Raw genomic sequence first — 13,921 nt, forward strand, 5'->3', positions numbered from 1 at the left:
TTGCTGACAGGCCAAATTAATGTTATAATTTTGAGCGGTTCTGTTCAATACAAATTTAGCGTAGGCTGTACTTCCTTTTATTCAAAGTTGAACGCTATTTATTGCTTTTCTGACGAGAATAAAAGAGAATCTTAAAATATTTTTAAAGTAGCCAAGTTAAAAGAGAGAGAAAATAATACGTTGCCTATGGCTACAACATATTCACACATTCAGCAAGTTAAACATCGTTTATTTGATGGCAGAGAGTGTTGTAGCCTGTTTAATTGATCGCCTCTGTCGTTGCACAGTGAGAAATGATGATCATGGCAATCCAACGTCATAATAATGGACCGCTGACGGAAGGACCGCTGACGGAAAGCCCGTCCCCGCGTCTGGCTTTGTCGCTGGCATCCCCGAGTAGCTGTTACCTGAATTGCACCTGCAGGCGTCACATCCACTTGTCACACACATACACACATACGGTTCGAGGGAGCGCGCATCTCACACACACACTCACTCTCCACTCGATTGCAATCGGTTTTCACCAATTTACCACAGACGACTCCTTGATCTCTTGGCGGATCAGTGTTAACGGACGCGCCTCATACATTCGGTCGGCTCACACCTTTACCTCCGTGACTTTGATGGGGACTTGGGCAACAGGGAGAGAAAATGCCTGTGATGAAAGGATTACTTGCGCCTCAGAACACGTTTCTAGACACCATAGCCACACGGTTTGACGGCACACGTAAGTTTGTTCTCTTTCTATTTGAGTACCTTAAGCTTTGGGCCGTCAGTTAGGCTATTCGTTCTGTCTCAACACGTTTTTTTGCACCTGCTTTCTAATAAGCAATTAGATTGATGGAAATTGATAAATCAATTGGTGGGATGATGCCTTTTAGGCATAATGTGTATTTCCTCCTAAAACAGCCAGTGAAATCAAAACACTGAAGTAACAGTGGCTGAAGTTAATGCAGGTGGTACGATACATTTCGAAAATGATTTATTCTCCTCAAGATGGAATAGCATAGGTTTATTTGCTCTTGGTGCTCAGGGGTATAGGCTATATGTGTGTGGGCTGGGCTACAGGTAGCCCTTTGCTGCAGTCAAATTACTAGTGGCCTCGTGGGTGGAACGTTGTTCATAGTTTCATAATTTAATAATAATAAACATTATTTTAAAAAGCCAGCTGAAAATCTGGTGTTTCTATCGGTTTTGTCATATTTCAGTCTTCTGTGATGTATATAAAGTGTAATATTGAGATGCAAATTCAAAATGTAATACATTTAAACTCTATATCTGACATGGTACAGGCGTCTTCTTTTTTAAACCCATAACCATGTGCGTGAGGTGTAGCCTATACTTTGGTTTCAAAGTAGATTTGTTTAAGATTAGCAAGAAACTGCAGTAAAAGGTTATAACAATACTTGGCACAGTAAGATTTTTTGAGACTCTTTATAATATGGGGCAGCAGGTAGCCTAGTGGCTAGAGCGTTTGGCAGGATCGAATCCCTGAGCTGACAAGGTCAAAATCTGTCATTCTGCCCCTGAACAAGGCAGTTAACCCACTGTTCCTCGGTACGCCGTCATTGTAATTAAGAATGTGTTCTTAACTGCCTTGCCAAGTTAAATAAATATGATGGTCAACGGGCGTAGCACTATTGACAGAAAAGTTCAGCACCACGGACAGCGATTCACCCTCACGACGGGTTCCGCTTTGACGCGCGCCACTCAAGCTCTACTTAACAACAATCCTACCAGGCTACACCAAACCTCAAGAATAGTCTACTCTGTAAGCAAGTTTACAAATATCCTTGTGCCATTATTACACACTACCAATAGTTCCTAGTCCTTACATGAAAGCAGTTTGAAAGTTTTTTCAGACGACATATTCAAGACAAACACATTCAGTGAAATGAACATTTATTATTTCCGCTCTCTGACCGCCAAGTCTCGCGGTGAGAACAATATTCCCCGCGCGGCACTGACAGTAGCAGTTGCATCTATCAAAATGAATTGTTCGGCGGCACCATTACAGCAGGTGGGTCCGCTTCCCAAGGCAGAGGCACACGCGGGCGTCTTTCAAACGACTGCTTTTTCTCATTCTTTCCGCCTCAGTCCTGACAAAACACCAATTTCCAGTGGTGATATAACCAACCTTTGTTTCTGAGAAGTTTGCTATTTTAGAAATTTGAAGTGCATTTTAATGTTGCTCGTTCTACTACATTTACTCCAACATTAAGCCGCTTTGTGCTGCATCTGGACCAGAATAAGCCTGTTTCTCCTCTCTTGCTAACTCCTTGTGGAATTGTCATGCCATTTCATATTCACCTTGACAATGCTGATGGAGTAAGCAAGGGCACAAACAGATCTGGGACCAGGCTAGGCCAGAAATACTGCAGAGAACTGTTTGTGAATCTTTAACTGGTCACAGAAAGGTGTAGCCATTAGTAACTAGCAGGTTTAGGCCTATGTTGTTGGCACATGTATTATTATTTAATTTGTCTCAGCATTGCTCATTTCACATCATTCTTGGGCAACAAGTCACCGTAACAATAACACTCATTCTTAACTGATTTACAATATTCTTCAGTGGTGGCTCCCACTTTGGCTTACTGTAATCGGTGGAAACCAGACAGGCCTATATCGGTAGCATGGATGGAACATCCTGTATCCCACTGCTTTAATTGGTTATGACTGCCATGACATCACCACGGACTAACACTAGTCCATACTGCTTTATTCCAGACCTCATAAACAAATAGCCGTAAGATTGAGTGTCCCACCATGTTGTTTCAAAGGGACAGCAGGTAGCTATGTCTATTTCCCAAATCACACCCTATTCCCTTTGTGGTGGACTACTTTTGAACAAGTAGTGCACTATAAAGAATTGAGGCTTAACCAGCTACACTACAGCACCCCAATGAATACACCACTGTCCTTGAGCTGCAACAGCCAGGAACCTGGAATTAACGGGGGTTGGAACTGGACAAGGAAACCAAATGGAAGCAGTGGAGCCTGAGCAGACAAATTGGGTCTGGTGGCTGGTGCCCTGGTCTGACCAGATGGCCAGAGGGGAAAACTTAAAAAAGGCCTGGTTCAGGGGCTGATGGCGATGGGCCCTCTGCTCTGACTGCATAGTACTGTGGCCCCAGAAGCACAGGAAGAGGGAAGAGCTGTCGACTGGCTGACAACATTGTTTGGATTGTCCCCTACAGAGATTCCCTCACTGAAAATAATGGACTCGCCCGTGTAATGACACGTGGCAGGACCGGTGTCCCCTACTAAGTCTCCTCAGACTGCACATGCAACCGGTGTCCCCTACTAAGTCTCCTCAGACTGCACATGCAACTGCTTTACACCTGAGCCTGCTGAAGATAATTAGTAAAACATTTTTGTTTTCATGTCAAGACTTCCAGTAGACGCTAATGGATCAAACTTAGTTTGTTGATTTTGAGACAAAAACCTCCTGACTGAGGATCTGACATAACCACACGTATATGTGTGTCTGTGTGTATGTCTGTGTCTGTGTGTATGTCCATGTTTGTGTATGTGTGTCTGTGTGTGTGTGTGTGTCTGTGTCTGTGTGTATGTCTGTCTGTGTGTGTGTGTTTGTGTATGTGTGTCTGTGTGTGTGTGTGTCTGTGTCTGTGTATGTGCGTGCATGCATGTGTGGATGTGTCAAAATGTGAACCAGGGTGATGTTGAAAAGGCCATCTCACAAATAGAGCCCTCTCCTGTGTACTAGTGCATGTCCTGCTGGTACACCATAAAAAAATATCACCTATGATGTGACATCATCAGAAATCCATGTTTTGGATATGTTCTGTAATACCAGTTACAAGTCCTTACTCACTTTTACAATGTAGAATACACTGACTCACATTCGGGCATATAGCTTACACATTGGAGAGACTGTACAACAGGCCCACACAATGTGTAGTGTACAGTATTACTCTAACTTTACATTTCACTTCAATGGTTGGTGGTCCTGTATGTCTCCTTGGGAGAGCATGGTGCTTGCCCCACCAGTATAGTGGGGTTGATTTCTGGGGCCATATGTTTAATGTCTGCACTCATGACTGTAAGTCGCTTCGGATGAAAGCGTCTGCTAAGTGGTATATATATTATATTATTATATATTAGTGGGTAACATTGGAAATAGTTCATTGCCCAAACTCCCAGTAGAATGCTCTATAATATTTCCCATAGTACCCCTCTGTCACGACCATTCTGCAGATTGCTGTTTTCCCCCTCAGCGCCACGAGCACCTTCACCACCAGCCAGGTAATTACATTTACGTACTGACACACTTTTTCTGAGAGAGGTGTGTGTGTATGTGTGTCGGCTGTGGTATGGCTGCAGAGCCTGTGTGTGTCTGTACCTGTATGTGTATGATCATTTTTGTGTGTGTGTCTATGAGTATGATCATTTGTGTGTGTGTGTCTGTCTGTGTCTATGTGTGTGTGTGTCTTTGTGTGTGTTTGTGTTTATGTGTGTGTCTGTGTGTGTGTATGTCTATGTGTTTGTATATGTGTGTGTATATGTGTATGTGTGTATGTCTATGTGTGTGTGTGTGTTACGAGAGAAGAGCAGACGAGTCCCATCCGGTGATTAACTTTTCTTTAAAGAAGCGTCTATAATTGAGCCATTGAAAGTTTCGCCGAGGGATTGCGATGATTAGAGTTGGATGTTAATGAGTGTTTAAAGCTGGTTCAGGTCTGGCTCAGGTCTGGCTCAGGTCTCAGCCACAACAGAGGGAACTGTTACGTAAATAGAGATCACAGTGGTTCACCTCTCTGTGAAGAGAAACAGTGGTTCACCTCTCTGTGAAGGGAAACAGTGATTCACCTCTCTGTGAAGCGGAACAGTGATTCACACCTCTGTGAAGAGAAACAGTGATTCACCTCTCTGTGAAGCAGAACAGGGGTTCACCTCTCTGTGAAGGGAAAACAGTGGTTCACCTCTCTGTGAAGGGAAACAGTGATTCACCTCTCTGTGAAGTGGAACAGTGGTTCACCTCTCTGTGAAGGGAAACAGTGATTCACCTCTCTGTGAAGGGGAACAGTGATTCACCTCTCTGTGAAGGGGAACAGTGATTCACCTCTCTGTGAAGGGGAACAGTGATTCACCTCTCTGTGAAGGGAAAACAGTGATTCAGCTCTCTGTGAAAACAACCTTTAAAACAATCTTCTCAGGGGTATTCTCCAACTTATTGTGATTAGCTGGACCCAAGTTGCACATTGAAAAACTATAAATGAACTTCTTACATGGTTATGTCACATTATTACATGTTTAATCCTTTATTTATATGAAAGAGACCTAGAATGGTGACGACACAGGGGACTGAGGGCAGTTGCCGTAAGAGGGTAAAAGAAGTCTGTTAAAGGGACAATCAGCAGTTGCTACATCATTTTTTAAACTAATTAATTATATATACCCATTGATTTTGGAAGAATATACTGTAACTTATAAATCCCTCATGAGCTAAGTTCAACTGTCGTACCCCATCAAAACCAAAAATATTAGCTTGTTTTACTAAACAAAGAAAATGTAAACATACATGTTTCAAACTATAATGTTGATATCCTGGATGGTCAATCCTTGCATCCATAGCTCTGTCTATGAATGCCCCATCCCTCAGCTTTTTACTGAACCAGGGGTGGGGAGGCTGCTTTGTTATTGTCTCTACTGCTGAATGGTGCTTTAAGGAGACTAAATATGATGTCAGCACACAACCATTGGCCTCACTCTAAGGTCACAACGCAGTATAGCAACCAAAACATTTAGTCGGGGAGACTCCTCTGTTTCTTCTAGAAAACGTCAGCAGTTCCATAGAAATGTGGCTTCTTCCTGGAGTTCCAAAGTCCTGTCTGTCGTCGATGACATTCCACCTCGGTAACGGACTGTTGAAAACGATCACCTAGCAGTGTTTCACTTACGCAAGTCTGGGCCGAGACCCAGTTTTTACATTTAATTAATTGTTCGAGAGAGAAAGAGAGAGAGAGGAGGGAGATTGAGAAAGAGAGAGAGAAAAATAGAGAATGGGGAAAGAGAGGGAGAGAATGGATTTGAAAGAGGGAGAAGGGATTTGATAGGTAGTGAGAGAGGGAAGTACTGTAGAGACAGAGAGGAAGTGAGAGGGGAGAGAAGGTAATCGAGGAATGAGAGAGCGAGAGTGTGTATGTGAGAGAGAGAGAGAGAGAGAGAGAGAGAGAGAGAGAGAGAGAGAGAGAGAGGAAGAGAGAGAGAGAGAGGGAGAGGAAGAGAAGTGACCCCTTACAAATGACAGGAATTTATCAAACGTAATGAGTCCAGTAATGTTTCTAGTGGTATGAGCCAATGGGATTTGATGATAGAGAGCTAAGGAAAGCTACAGTATGATTAAAGCTGAGGGGTTGTCTAATGATTTGCACTCTTCAATTACTCAGTGTGAGAGGATGGTAGTTAAAAAGGGCTTTGTGTATGCTTTCATGTAAGTCAGTGTGTAAGTCAGTGTGTGTACGTGCGTACGTGAGTGAATAAGCTACCCTCCAGACTGTCTGTACTAAGATTGATTACCCTGATTTATGCTTATAAAACCAAATTGATGTTGTTCTCTAGGTCTCGTAATATTGACCCAGAGGACCTGTGTATTTGCACAGTGAAGGCAACCCAAACTGAGCAAGTTCCCCATGATAAGTACTTGGGTATTTGGATTGACGATAAGCTGTCTTTTAAAACACACAAAAAAGCAGAGAATTAAGATGGTTTTCTTTTATAGAAATAAATCCTGCCTCACTTTGGAAAGTAGAAGGAAGATTGTTCAAGCAACGCTTCTCCCAGTGCTTGACTATGGTGCTATAATCTACACGCATGTGTCAGCCTCTGTTTTAAAACCTTTAGATTCAGTCACTGAGCACTGGGTTTTATCACTGGGGACAATTGTCATACACATCACTGCATTTTGTATAGTTCTGTTGGCTGAGAGTCTCTGACTACCAGAAGGGCCAACCAGTGGTTACTTTTTGTGTATAAAGCGGTTCTTCAGAGACTCCCCCACTACCTCAGCTCACATATTAACTGGAAATACAGCAATGTTCAGATCCGCTCTCTGGACTGGCTGGTTCTGCAGGTCCTGCGGGTCTCCACTGAGCTTGGGAAAAAATGCTTTTAGCTGTTATGCCCCCAGCTCGTGGAATAGGCTTCAGGCCACCTTGAAGCTGGACTCACTCGTCTCCAATGGAAAGTGTAGATCCATTTTGAGGAAGATAATATGTTGTGTTCATTTTGATGAATCTTGCTGTGTGTATTGTATTGTGTTGATGTTGCTATGTTGCTTTATGTTGTATTGAATTGTGTGTTCATGTTCACAGGGATCCATGTCTAAATAAAAGTTCCAAATAAATAATAATAATAATTATCATTGATTATCATTATCATTGATTACCCTGGAGTGTAATAGGCCTAACTGTTATTTCTGTTTGACTGTAGTATTGTCACTTTGGTTTGACTGTAGTATGTAACCTTGGTTACCTTAGTTGGATTGTAACCTTAATTGCTTTGTTTGATTTTGACGAGATGGACACTGCCTCCCACCAGAAGTCATGTGACCTGTCTTTTGTATACGCTCAGATGGATGGAGGGAAGCCTCCAGAAACTCTCCTCCTCCTCTAACTCCATTCGTTCTCCTTCTCAGTTCCTCTCCTGCTCCACCTCTCCACCTATCCCTTCATCTCACCCCTTCCTCTCTCTCTCTCTCTCTCTCTCTCTCTCTCTCTCTCTCTCTCTCTCTCTCTCTCTCTCTCTCTCTCTCTCTCTCTCTCTCTCTCTCTCTCTCTCTCTCTCTCTCTCTCTCTCTCTCTCTCTCTCTCTCTCTCTCTCTCTCTCTCTCTCTCTCTCTCTCTCTCTCTCTCTCTCTCTCTCTCTCTCTCTCTCTCTCTCTCTCTCTCTCTCTCTCTCTCTCTCTCTCTCCGTCTCTCTCTCTCTCCATCTCTCCATTGCTTCCCCACACTTGTTCAGCTCACAAATCACAAGAATTCTGTTAATAGCTCAGGTGTTGCCGTTCAGAATGGGAAAGGGGTGTCGCGGAGGGGTGTATGTGTATGTTCATGGGTGTGTGTGTATGTGTGTGTGTGTGTATGTGGGTGTGTGTGTATGTGGGTGTGTGTTATAAAACTCAAATCTGGGGCAGAGTGGAGCAAATTTGAGAGCCTAAAGAGAGAGAAGGAAAATATACCTGATGTTGCAGTACCTTGTTCAGAGGACTAAAGGGAGAGAGGTAAAATATACCTGATGTTGCAGTACCTTGTTCAGAGGACTAAAGGGAGAGAGGTAAAATATACCTGATGTTGCAGTACCTTGTTCAGAGGACTAAAGGGGGAGAGGTAAAATATACCTGATGTTGCAGTTTGTAACTCCACAGATTCCCCTGTTCTGACCCACCTAGCAGAGAGACAGAGAGACAGAGAGACAGAGAGACAGAGGGACAGAGGGACAGAGAGACAGAGAGACAGAGAGACAGAGAGACAGAGAGACAGAGAGACAGAGAGACAGAGGGACAGAGGGACAGAGAGACAGAGAGACAGAGAGACAGAGAGACAGAGGGACAGAGAGACAGAGAGACAGAGAGACAGAGGGACATGACATTGTTTTGTGCGTGTGTTGGGGATCACCTTTTAATACACAGCAGACTGCTTGTTTCTATTCTTCTCTCTAGGAGAAAACATGTCCCTGAGCTCTGGTGTCAGAACGATTTGACCTGACCTCTGTCCTACTCTCTTAGGAGTAGGCTTTCCTTTGCAAAATAAATAATTGTCAACATACACTGACTACAAAACATTAAGAACACCTGCTCTTTCCGTGACATAGACTGACCAGGGGAATCCAGGTGATCCAGCTAGGATCCCTTATTGATGTCACTTGTTAAATCCACTTCAATCAGTGTAGGCGAAGGGGAGCAGACAGGTTAAAGAAGGATTTTTAAGCCTTGAGACAATTGAGACATGGATTGTGTATGTGTGACATTCAGAGGGTGAATGGGCAAGACAAAATATTTAAGTGTCTTTGAACGGAGTACGGTAGTAGGTGGAGTATGGAAGAAGGTGGAGTATGGAAGAAGGTGGAGTATGGAAGAAGGTGAAGTATGGAAGAAGGTGGAGTATGGAAGTAGGTGGAGTATGGAAATAGGTGGAGTATGGTAGTAGGCAGAGTATGGTATTAGCTGGAGTATGGAAGAAGGTGGAGTATGGTATTAGCTGGAGTATGGAAGAAGGTGGAGTATGGAAGAAGGTGGAGTATGGAAGAAGGTGGAGTATGGAAGAAGGTGGAGTATGGTAGTAGGCGGAGTATGGTAGTAGGCGGAGTATGGTATTAGCTGGAGTATGGAAGAAGGTGGAGTATGGTATTAGCTGGAGTATGGAAGAAGATGGAGTATGGAAGAAGGTGGAGTATGGAAGAAGGTGGAGTATGGAAGAAGGTGGAGTATGGAAGAAGGTGGAGTATGGAAGAAGGTGGAGTATGGAAGAAGGTGGAGTATGGAAGTAGGTGGAGTATGGAAGAAGGTGGAGTATGGAAGAAGGTGGAGTATGGTAGTAGGTGGAGTATGGTAGTAGATGGAGTATGGAAGAAGGTGGAGTATGGTAGTAGGTGGAGTATGGTAGTAGGTGGAGTATGGTAGTAGGTGGAGTATGGAAGAAGGTGGAGTATGGTAGTAGGTGGAGTATGGTAGTAGCTGGAGTATGGAAGAAGGTGGAGTATGGTAGTAGGTGGAGTATGGTAGTAGGTGGAGTATGGTAGTAGGTGGAGTATGGAAGAAGGTGGAGTATGGAAGAAAGTGTTCATAATGTTTGATATACTCAGTGTATAACATCACATTAAGGTGTAGGACATTCACTGTATTACAGGGAACAATAACAGGTCTATTTTGTTCCAGAGAAGTAGGTAATTGTTCCCTCTTTGGCGCAGACATTAGCCTAACGTTAGCTAGCTATCAAGCTAGACAAGTTTCCTTAGCAGCTTGTACACAAACCACAGCCCTTACAGCTAGGACCACGGATTGTTCCGGGAGTGTGACTGTTTGAATCCCTGCTGTTTGTTGCTGCTTCCATCTGCCCTGTGACCTGCCCTGTGACCTGCCCTGTGACCTGCCCTGTGACCTGCCATGTCTGGAACTCCAAGGAGTAACAATATAGCCTACTTGGCTACCATGACAAAGACCAAAGCCGGTGGGAGTACCATTGAGGACAGTGTGGTATCTTTATCACAGGTGAAGGATCTTTTAAATGAACAAACATAGTTCTACAAGCAGTTGTTACAACATGAAAACAGCTTTAAGTTTTGTGTCCAAATACTGGTGGAGTCAACTAATAAAATAATGGACAATCTGACCAGAGAGAACTGTCACGTTCCTGACCTTATTTCCTTTATTTTGTCTTTGTTTAGTATGGTCAGGACGTGAGCTGGGTGGGCATTCTATGTTATGTGTTTCTATGTTGGGTTCTTTTCAATTAGCCTGATATGGTTCTCAATCAGGGGCAGGTGTTTTACGTTTCCTCTGATTGAGAACCATATTTAGGTAGGCTGTTCTCACTGTTTGTTTGTGGGTGATTGTTGCTGTGTCTGTGTTTGTTGCACCACACGGTACTGTCTCGTTTCGTTTTCGTTCGTTCTTTCCTGTTCGTGTGTTCATTGTTATATGTTCTCAAGTTCAGGTCTGTTTACGTCGTTTTGTTGTTTTGTCATTTATCAAGTGTGCTTCGTGTTCGTCTTTCTTTAAATAAATCATTATGTCTTCATACCTCGCTGCATTTTGGTCCGATCCTTGTTCCTCCTCAGACGAGGAGGAGAACGAACGTTACAAGAACCTGGACCTGAAGAACAGTTTGCAGTTCTGCCAGGGTCACCTCGGTGAGTTTAAACAGGAGAACAGCAAGATGACAGCAATCAAAGTCAATGAGAGAGGACATTAGTTCTGTATGTGAATCCATGATAACAATGACGGAGAAATCAGATTATCTTGAGGGACAATCAAAGCAGAACAACATTGTTGTGGACGGAATTGCAGAATCTCCACATGAGCCCTGGACAGAGTCTAAGGACAAAGTGAGGGAAATGATCTTGGAGAAACTGAAGATGGAGCACAGGAAGATTGAAGTGGAGTACGCCCACAGGACTGTAAAACCCACCACTGGACTAGGTGATAGGCCCAGGTCGATAGTGGTCAAGTTCCTGAGGTTCAAGGACAAGATAGCTGTTCTGGAAAGAGCCAAGAGATTGAGAGGAACAAACAGCTTCCTTAACCAGGACTATTCTGAAGCTGTGCGCCAGAAAAGGAAAGAACTTAACCCAACCATGAAATCTGCCAGTGCGCTTGTGGACATTGGTTACATATGCTATGACAGGCTCATTGTACACCCTCCCTCCCAAAAGCCTGGAAGGGATGACAGAGCCAAGCCTGTGGGTTCATAGCTTCAACCCCGCAGCACACACACACTTACACACACCAACTGATTGATGGACTGCTGAATAATGTTTTGTTGTTGTTGTGTTTTGCTTTGTTTGCTCTTTTCCATGTTATGTCTGTCTCTGATCAGCTACCCAGGAAAGGGCTACAAATAGCCCATATTAATATATGTAGCCTTAGAAATAAAGTTCATGAATAACTTGCTAACATCAGGTAACATTCATATATTAGCCATTTCTGAGATTCACTGACAGTACCAGTCAAAAGTTTGGACACACCTACTCATTCCAGAGTTTTTCTTTATTTTTACTATACATTCTACATTGTTTGAGCCAATCAGTTGTGTTGTGACATGGTAGGGGTGGTATACAGAAGATATCCCTATTTGGCAAAAGACGAAGTCCATATTATGGCAAGAACAGCTCAAATAAGCAAAGAGAGCCCATCATTACTTTAAGACATGAAGGTCAGTCAATCCGGAAAATTTCAAGAACTGAAAGTTTCTTCAAGTGCAGTCGCAAAAACCATCAAGTGCTATGATGAAACTGGCTCTTGTGAGGAGCGCCACAGGAAAGGAAGACCCAGAGTTACCGCTGCTGCAGAGGATAAGTTCATTAGAACAACTGCACCTCAGATTGCAGCCCAAATAAATGCTTCACAGAGTTCAAGTAACAGACACATTTCAACATCAACAGTTCAGAGGAGACTGCATGAATCAGGCCTTTATGGTCGAATTGCTGCAAAGAAACCACTACTAAAGGACACCAATAAGAAGAAGAGACTTGCTTGGGCCAAGAAACACGAGCAATGGACACTAGACCGGTGGAAATAGTCCTTTGGTCTGAGTCCCAATTTGAGATGTTTGGTTCCAACTGCAGTGTCTTTGTGAGACGCAGAGTAGGTGAACGGATGATCTCTGCATGTGTGGTTCCCAGCGTGAAGCATGGAGGAGGAGGTGTGATGGTGTGGGGGTGCTTTGCTGGTGACACTGATTTATTTAGAATCCAAGGCACACTTAACCAGCATGGCTACCACAGCATTCTGCAGCGATACGCCATCCCATCTGGTTTGCGCTTAGTGGTACTATCATTTGTTTTTCAACAGGACAATGACCCAACACACCTCCAGGCAGTGTAAAGGCTATTTGACCAAGAAGGAGCGTGATGGAGTGCTGCATCAGATGACCTGGCCTCCACAATCACCCGACCTCAACCCAATTGAGATGGTTTGGGATGATTGGACTGCAGAGTGAAGGAAAAGTGCTCACCATATGTGGGAACTCCTTCAACCTGGTTGAGAGAATGACAAGAGTGTGCAAAGCTGTCATCAAGGCAAAGGGTTGCTACTTTGAAGATTATAAAATCTAAAATATATTTGGATTTCATTAACACTTTTTAGGTTACTACATCATTCCATGTGTGTTATTTCACACATGTTTTATTCTACAGTGTAGAAAATAGTAAAAATATAGAAAGACCCTTGAATGAGTAGGTGTGTCCAAACTTTTGACTGGTACTGTAGATAATTCCTTTGATGATACAGCCGTAGCAATACAAGGAAATAACATCTAAAGAAGTTACAGGAATGCCTATGGTGGAGGTGTTGCTGTATATTTTCAGAGCTTTATCTCTGTAATGCTTAGAGAAGATCTCATGTCAAGTGTTATTGAAGGGTTGTGGTTGCAGGTTCACTCGCCTTATCTAAAGCCTATTATTTTAGGGTGTTGCTATAGGCCACCAAGTGCTAACAGTCAGTATCTAGATAATGTGTGTGAAATCCTTGATATTGCACAGTATGTGATGTAAACAGAGAGGTCTACTTTCTTAGGGACCTGAATATTGACTGGTTTTCATCAATCTATCTGCTCAAGAGGAAGCTTCTCACTGTAACCGGTGCTTGTAATCTGGTTCAGGTTATTAATCAACCTACCAGGGTGTTTACGAACACTACAGGAACTATATACTCCACATGTATTGATCACATTTTTACTAATACTGTAGAACTTTGTTATGAAGCTGGATCTGTACCCATTGATGCAGTGATCAGAATATAGCAGCTTTATCCAGGAAAGCCAAGGTTCCAAAATCTGGGCCTAAAATAGTATATAAGAGATTCATTCAAAATATTTAGCTGTGACTCATGTGGATGATGTTAAGAAATATTTGTTGGTCTGATGTGATTAATAAGGAGCATCCAGACGCTCCACTTGTATTGTTGAAAGAGATGGGGTGAAAGGAGTGGCTAATAATGAAAGGAGTGGCTATACATCTGACAGGCTGACTTACAGCAAATTGAAAAACAATGTGACTTAACACAACAAAAAGAAGACACTGTATTATGAAGCCAAGATCAATTATATAAAGCACTGGTCACCAAACTTTTCTGAGTCAAGATCCCTTTTGCAGTCAAAAAGCTAACCGAGATCTACCGCTCAGAATTTATTTTAAAAATGTATCATTAACCTAATAAAAACAATTCTGTAGGAATGAGGTTTGTGCA

General features: G+C 43.0%; 1 protein-coding gene across 1 annotated transcript in view; it reads left to right on the forward strand.

The window, feature by feature from the left end:
- The first annotated feature begins 392 nt into the window (after nt 1–392).
- The window catches only part of LOC139559243 (voltage-gated delayed rectifier potassium channel KCNH8-like), a 127,379-nt gene continuing 113,850 nt past the window's right edge, over nt 393–13,921 (forward strand). Inside the window, exon 1 of the mRNA XM_071375047.1 lies at nt 393–727. Coding sequence (XP_071231148.1) covers nt 652–727 — 76 coding nt within the window. The 5' untranslated portion in view covers nt 393–651. The remainder of the gene's footprint in view (nt 728–13,921) is intronic.

This window comes from Salvelinus alpinus, chromosome 29, assembly GCF_045679555.1.
Source record: "Salvelinus alpinus chromosome 29, SLU_Salpinus.1, whole genome shotgun sequence".
In the NCBI taxonomy this organism is placed as follows: Eukaryota; Metazoa; Chordata; class Actinopteri; order Salmoniformes; family Salmonidae; genus Salvelinus; species Salvelinus alpinus.